General features: G+C 35.3%; 1 protein-coding gene across 1 annotated transcript in view; it reads right to left on the bottom strand.

Annotated features, from left to right (window-relative positions):
* Nucleotides 1-5840: 5840 nt before the first annotated feature.
* LOC126832462 (homeobox protein Hox-C12a) overlaps nt 5841-7700 on the bottom strand; it is a 45261-nt gene continuing 43401 nt past the window's right edge. Inside the window, exon 4 of the mRNA XM_050563252.2 lies at nt 5841-6673. Coding sequence (XP_050419209.1) covers nt 6459-6673 — 215 coding nt within the window. The 3' untranslated portion in view covers nt 5841-6458. The remainder of the gene's footprint in view (nt 6674-7700) is intronic.

The raw sequence follows: 7700 nt of genomic DNA, 5'->3' as shown, positions 1-7700 counted from the left end.
AGGTAAACCTTGTTTACTACTCTTGTTTGTTAGGGTAACGTTTTTGATCTTTACGTCATATAGAGGGCACCGGTTTTGTGGCAGAATCGAAATAATATTCATCCTCAGAATTTTCATTTATATAACGGAACTGAATGTCTAATAATACCTGAGATTTAGATCCAGGGGGACAGTGGCGCTGTTTTACAATTGGATAATATTCAATCTGATTAAAACACAGATCCTATCTTGTTTTGGGTTTTGCAGTTCAAAGCAAACCGCGTTCAGGTTTATGTAAGAGATTAGCCAATGAAATGCTTGTTTAGTTGAGCTTTAGATACGTTGTACGCTGAATTACGGGATACATTTATTGAGGAGTTTAGAACCAGACAAAACAAGAATTAAATGTAAATAGTTTACGCCATTCAGTCAAAGTTATCCAACATGAGCCCTGACGTTACTCCCCTCGTAATCAGGCCAGATTTATTTCGGGTGGCGGCACAAGATGGTATACAAAAAACGAAACGAAATTTAGATCTGTATTTTAATAAGACTAAAATATATTGAAAACATATTCAAATATGTAAATTGTTTATATTACATCTTTTATATAGATGGTGTTTACAAGGATGATGACACAGCTTGTGCCAGAGGAAACTAAACAATATCAGAGTCGAAATGTCGCCCTGCCCTATGCAGTATCATTGTATTCTATTATGCTATTGTATTCTGCTCACATCCAGTTCAATTACGATATGGCATAGAGACAGTATACTTTGTTTTATACGCCCACATTTTCATGTGGACGTATACTGTCATCGGTCCTGTCCATCCGTATGTCCGTCCATTCACATTTTGTTTGTGGACATTACAGGTCACATTTTATGGAAACATGAAATATAGTTTATCTTCTAAAGATCTCGATTCATTTCGATATTGGCATGTATCTGACTTTAACTTCATGGATTATGGCCCCTGATTGTACGAAAAATCACGTTTTTAGCTTGTAGACACTCTTGATGTCACAATTTTTAACCGATTTTGATGAAACTTTAATGTATGTTTATAACCTAAAGATCTCGGTTCATTTCGATATTCAACCATATCGGACTGTAGCGTCCTGAATTATGGAATCTGATTGTACGAAACAATCACGATTTTAGGTTGTGGACCGTCTAGAGGTCACAATTTCTATCCGATTTTCAAAGTCATTTAAATATATCACCGTTACATCCTAATGACAGTTGAGTTCGAACTTGGTGAACTGTCAGACAAAACGGTCGCTCCTCGTAAGCAAATAGTGTAAAAGTATGTAATACCAAGGTTGTGGATCCTCTAAATGTCACAATTTTTATCCAATTTTGGTGAAACTTAATATATATGATTATATCACAAAGATCTCCGTTCCTGTCGATATACGCTGTTATCAGACCGTAACTTCGTGGATTATAGTCCCTGGCTGTACAAAAAAATCGCAATTTTAGCTTGTGGACCTTCTAGAGGTCACACTTTTTAGCAGATTTTGATGAAACTTAAAATATATGAGTTCCTTTTGATACTTGCGCCTATCGAACCGTAACTTCCTTGATTAGGCCTATCTATGGCCCTTGATTGTATGAAAAATTGTTGGGTTTTTTTTAGCTTGTTCTCTGTCCATCTCTTGTAAATTGTGGGCGTACCATGCATGAAAACCAGTTGTTTTATATTACGTTATATCTGCATTACCCCTTTCAATGTAGTTTTTTTGTTATTGTTAGTGTTACAAATTAAGCGAATCCTGTCGCATAGCATACCCCGGACTGTATACATCCATTCACATGTTTTGATAGTTTTCTTGTAGCATACTACTATCTTACTATTAGAAATAATATGGAAGTTTTGTATAAATACATATAGATGTTGTAAATATTAAGTATCCGCTTGGAATATGTGGATAAGATTATCTAGCTTTAGAATACCATATATAGTAATAATTTACGAGTTTTATTAAGGTAATAAAACATGAAATTGTTTTGGTGGTATGTAAAGACAATTGATAGTACAATATTCAATTAAAATATAATTGTACATATCTTTATTATTTTCTAGTTGATTCAAACTTGTAACTTTTGGTATTTTTGACCTATATTACTGCAATAAACTTATTATTTTTATCCAACGATGGCATACTTTTTCACTCCACAAAAAAAAATCAACACATAATGTTTAATCATACTGGCCACTGGGCGTTTTTACTTTTACCCAAATCAAAAAAAGAACAGAATTGCTTCTCTTATCACCGCTAGACACCTCCCATGAAACATCGTATTGTGAATCGTTTTTTGAGGACAGGAGCTATAATCGAATTGGGCGTCGGTCATTGATCGAATAGAATCAGCTTTGCGGGAGGCTGGGAGTTGAATGCCAAAAGGCCCTTCCACCATTTCCATCACTATACTAACGTCCAGTAGAGAAGAAAATTATACCAAGACTTTAAAAAAACAAAAGTTGAAATGATATACTAAAACAAGAACCGAATTCAAGTCAGATACTTTGGTTTATCTAGACCCGTATTTATCCAAATAATGATTTTCTTGATATAGTTTCATTTTGGACGTTAGTATACGTATACATCTGGTCTGCTTCTTCTATTAACTTTTAACATCCACTTCCACCAATGGTGATATAGTTTCTTTCTGGATGTCAGTGTACTATCTGGTCTCCTTCTTCTAATAATGTTTTACATCCACTTCCACCAATGGTGATATCGCGGAGATAGCGCACAGGGGTATTTTCTGTGGGGAGAAACCGGAGGACCGGTAGTAAACCCACGAGGTTGAAAAGGCTATATACGCCGCAAACCAGGGGTGACCGACCAGCTGGAGCTCGAAGCGCTTCTCTTTTTTTCAAGTGGAGAGCTACAGACACGGATTAGAAAGGGGTCTCCAACAAAAACTGAAATCTCAAACATGAAATAAAATAAAATGGGGTTCAACGTCCTACTACTTATCACACAAACATAAGTGGAAATCTTCATTTAAACATACCCTGCAACGCGTTTTACAATAATATTCCATATCATATTTACTTGGTAAAGAAAGAGTATGTATGTATGGCAACGATTCTGGTGATTCCTTTCGGGCGGTCTTTTGGCCTCTACCTTCTAAGTTTCACCGTAATTCTTCTCATCACAAATAATCAAACTCTATTTTGAAGTGGAATATTGCGATTCAAAAACATACAAATAAGTTAGGTTGCCAGGCACAATTTCTGCATGTCCCTTCCATGCTTCTGTACAATCGAAATATTAATTCGTTCAAACGAGATAATTAATTCATTCAAACGAGATACTAATTCGTTCAAACGAGATAATTAATTCGTTCAAACGAGATAATTAATTCGTTCAAACGAGATACTAATTCGTTCAAACGGATTAATATATTTTTTTTGTTTGGCACTAATGGGCCTTCGTATGATCACAACATTATTATAGAAGAAACGAAATGGAATGGGGGGGGGGATATAGAAGAAGTCACAGTTTTAGCTAGGTCCCCAAAAATGATTGCTCAAGAAAAGACTGTACCTTTGTTCGCTCGCTCCAGTCTCTGAAGAAAAATAAAAAGTTAGGTTGGCAGGCAACGAAACATACGCCCACAGGAGCTAAATTGACCGGCCAGTCAACAAGAGTTGTCGCATATATTTTTACTTTTTTCGGTAATGAAACATTTATAATACACTAAAATCCGATTAAGAGTAACAACTCATTAAGTAATTATCAGAAAATCATTAGAATTTGTTTGGTTTTTATGACGTTCTGCCCCATGCTAACGTTTAGTATACGAAACATTTAATATCATGGATTTAGCTGTTCAAGTTATTAAAATTCATTGAAAATCAATATACTTGTTCGTCTCAATACCTTAAACTAGGTGTATCAATCTGAAGTCAATCGGATGATAACTTTAGCCTCTAGACAGTGACAAGATTTTATCAAAGTGATCATGGGCCATAACTTTGGCAGTAATTATCAGAAATCGTTGAAAATCAATAAGATTCTACGTCTCATGACCTCAAACACTGTGCATAAATCGGATATTATCTTTAGCTTTTAGGGCATCCACAAGATATTTTGAAGTGATCAAGGGTCATAACTCTGGCAGTAATTATCGGAAATTGAAAATCAATAGGATTCTTCGCCTCATGAACTTAAACCATGTGTATTAATGTAAACTTTAGCCTCTAGCGCCTCCTCATATTATCCACATATCCATCCCATATGTGGATGGATACTTGAACCAGTTTCTGACGCGCATCGAATCCAGCTTTAATTCTTGAGCCAGTTCCTCATAACGTTCATTTGAAATATATGGCGACGTGAGATAATTATTCAACTGTGGATGGCATACTGTTCATATTAAAGTGCCGGCAAATACCCCGTAAATAATATTTATTTTAAAAATATACTTTATTAACAGACACAAATTATATAAATACAATTGCTATTTATATACAACCAGGGCTTCACGCAACTATTTCATGATGGCATTTTTTTTACAAAAAAGCAACAATAAAGTGATAACGCTGCGAATCTTATTAGTGTGAACAAGCCAACAGTGAGGCTGATGTCCCCCGCTGAAATCCCCAAATAAATAGATGACACATATTAATTAATCGCACATCTATTTTTTTCCAAAGTATCAAGCAATCAAACTGATTATCAACTATACACTAAGTTTCATCACTCTCTATCAGACAGAATCAAAGTTATCTTGCCCAAAGCAGGAAATTGCTTATCTCTGCTTACATGTAGCTTTAGCTCGATATGTTAATCATTGAACTCAGTCAAGACGAACATCTACATCAAGTTTAAACATTCTACCTCAATTAAAAGAAGAGTTGTTGAACTCTGTCAAGACGAACATCTACATCAAGTTTAAACATTCTACCTCAATTAGAAGAAGAGTTTGACCAATCAAAATGCTTATTGCTCGTTAGCCTAAGCAGAAAATTCTCATCATCGAACTTAGTCAAGGTACTGATGTAATGAAACTATACACCAAGTTTCATCACTCTCACTTAATTAGAACTAAAGTTATCGTGTTCCAAAGCATCAACCAATCAAATTGCTTATCTCGGCTTACCCTAAGCAGAAAATGCTGATCTTCGCACTCCATCAAGGCATTGACCTCATAAACCCCTACACCAAGTTTGAACATTCTAGCTCAATGAGAAAGAGGGTTATTGTGTTCCAAAGTCTCGGCCAATCAAATTACTTATCGCTCTGCTTACCCTGAGCAGAAAATGCTCATCATCGAACTTAGTCAAGGTATCGATGTAATGAAACTATACACCAAGTTTCATCACTCTCACTTAATTGGAACTAAAGTTATCGTGTCCCAAAGCATCAACCAATCAAATTGCTTATCTTTGCTTACCCTAAACAGAAAATGCTTATCTTCACACTCCATCAAGGCATTGACCTAATAAACACCTACACCAAGTTTGAACATTCTAGCTCAATTAGAAGGAGGGTTATTGTGTTCCAAAGTCTCTGCCAATCAAATTGCTTATCGCTCTGCTTACCCTTAGCAAAAAATGCTCATCATCGAACTTAGTTAAGGTATTGATGTAATAAAACTATACACCAAGTTTCATCACTCTCACTTAATTGGAACTAAAGTTATCGTGTCCCAAAGCATCAACCAATCAAATTGCTTATCTTTGCTTATCCTAAGCAGAAAATGCTCATCTTCACACTCCATCAAGGCATTGATCTAATAAACACCTACACCAAGTTTGAACATTCTAGCTCAATTAGAAGGAGGGTTATTATGTTCCAAAGTCTCGGCCAATCAAATTGCTTATCACTCTGCTTACCCTGAGCAGAAAATGCTCATTATCGAACTTAGTCAAGGTATTGATGTAATGAAACTATACACCAAGTTTCATCTCTCTCACTTAATTAGAACTAAAGTTATCGTGTCCCAAAGCATCAACCAATCAAATTGCTTATCTCTGCTTACCCTAAGCCGAAAATGCTCATCTTCGAACTCCATCAAGGCATTGACCTAATAAACACCTACACCAAGTTTGAACATTCTAGGTCAATTAGAAGGAGAGTTATTGTGTCCCAAAAAGTGTGACGGACGGACGTAAAGACAGACAGACAGACACAGGGCTTCACGCAACTACTTCATGATGGCAGTTTTTACAAAAAAAAACAACAATAAAGTGATAACGCTGCGAATCTTATTAGTGTCAACTGATTTTTGGACAGCATGATGAATATGTGCGCTAATTGGTTAGTGTGTGAGTGTGGGTGTGCCTATTAAATTTTGACAGTGTGCTGGGGTGGGCTCGTTAATTTAAGACAATATGAGGACTAAAGGTTATGATGATTCAATAAAAGTATTGTCAAATGCAGTTACCGCGACAAAGTGAATTTATTAATTTATTTTTCTTTCGTGTTAGAATATATTGTATTGGGCAACATGGAGCATTTATCCAGTCTCTCCACATTCGATCTCTTTTCTATATTTTCTCCGTCTATTTTGAAACCAGATGAAAATGGTGGGTTTAGGTATATCAAGTTGTTCTGATAATTCTTCAGATCGACTGCGATCTACATATTTACAGGACTGGAACTCCTCTTCCAATACAGCTAACTGATGTAGTGAAAACGCTGTTCTATGCCTGGGTGCCGTACTATCATATGCTGAAAATACACAATAAAATATATCACCATATTTCCTATCCGGCTCTAAGTCAAGACTACATTTAATACCGGCTGACCTCAAGTATATTCAGTCCCTTCAGTTCACCAATAAATCATCGGGGGTGTTTTCTACTCATTATTTTCGTAAATAATGAACTTTTATCTCAAAAAAGATTGTCCCGATCAAATAGTTTTTTCCTGGCAGTTTGGATATTGTTTAGAATATAGGGTTATGTGTTAAAGATCTCTGCTGTTAAGTAAATATATCTTTATATCAACAATACCTATACTAAAACTATTAAAAGGCAAAAAAAAGCAACATAGGTTGCTACACCATGGAACATACACACCCATTGACTCAATAAAACTATACACCAAGTTTAAACATTATAGATATACTTCAATGAGTGGTAGAGTTGTCGTTCCCCAGAGTCTGGATGAACGAAATTGTTTTTCTCTGCTTAGCATAAGCAGAAAATGCTCATAATCGAACTTGGTCAAGACATTCACTAAAACCCAACTACATCCAAGTTTGAACATTCTAGCTCAATTACAAGCAGAATTGTTATGCCCACAAAAGTGTGACAAACAAACAGACATACAAACTCATTTTAATACAATGGTCCCTTTTGTGAAACACACGCATACAGATGGATGTGGGGTGTAAAAAGTAGCTAAATGTTTAACTCGGAAGATCTAATCATTTCACAATTTATTAACCATTAATCAACATAACATCATGAACAATGAAAACAAATATAAACATCTTTTCACATTACTGTCTGTGAAATATATGGATTATATGAAAAAAAAAACAACAAAAAAAAAACAGTGAAAAGAACATAGTGATATTTGTGCAGCTTAACATACATATTCCTGAAGCAATGGGAATCAACAATGAAAACAAATATATTGGCTATGAATAGTATGAAATAATATTTGTGAACATACAGTGTACATATTCCTGAAGCAATACTGATAAGCATTATCAGCTCATTAACCATTGCTACTAAACTACGGTAAAGTG

Source organism: Patella vulgata, chromosome 9 (genome assembly GCF_932274485.2).
Source record: "Patella vulgata chromosome 9, xgPatVulg1.2, whole genome shotgun sequence".
NCBI lineage: Eukaryota > Metazoa > Mollusca > Gastropoda > Patellidae > Patella > Patella vulgata.
The sequence above is the reverse complement of the archived record's forward strand: the minus strand, read 5'-3'. Positions and strand labels throughout refer to the sequence as shown.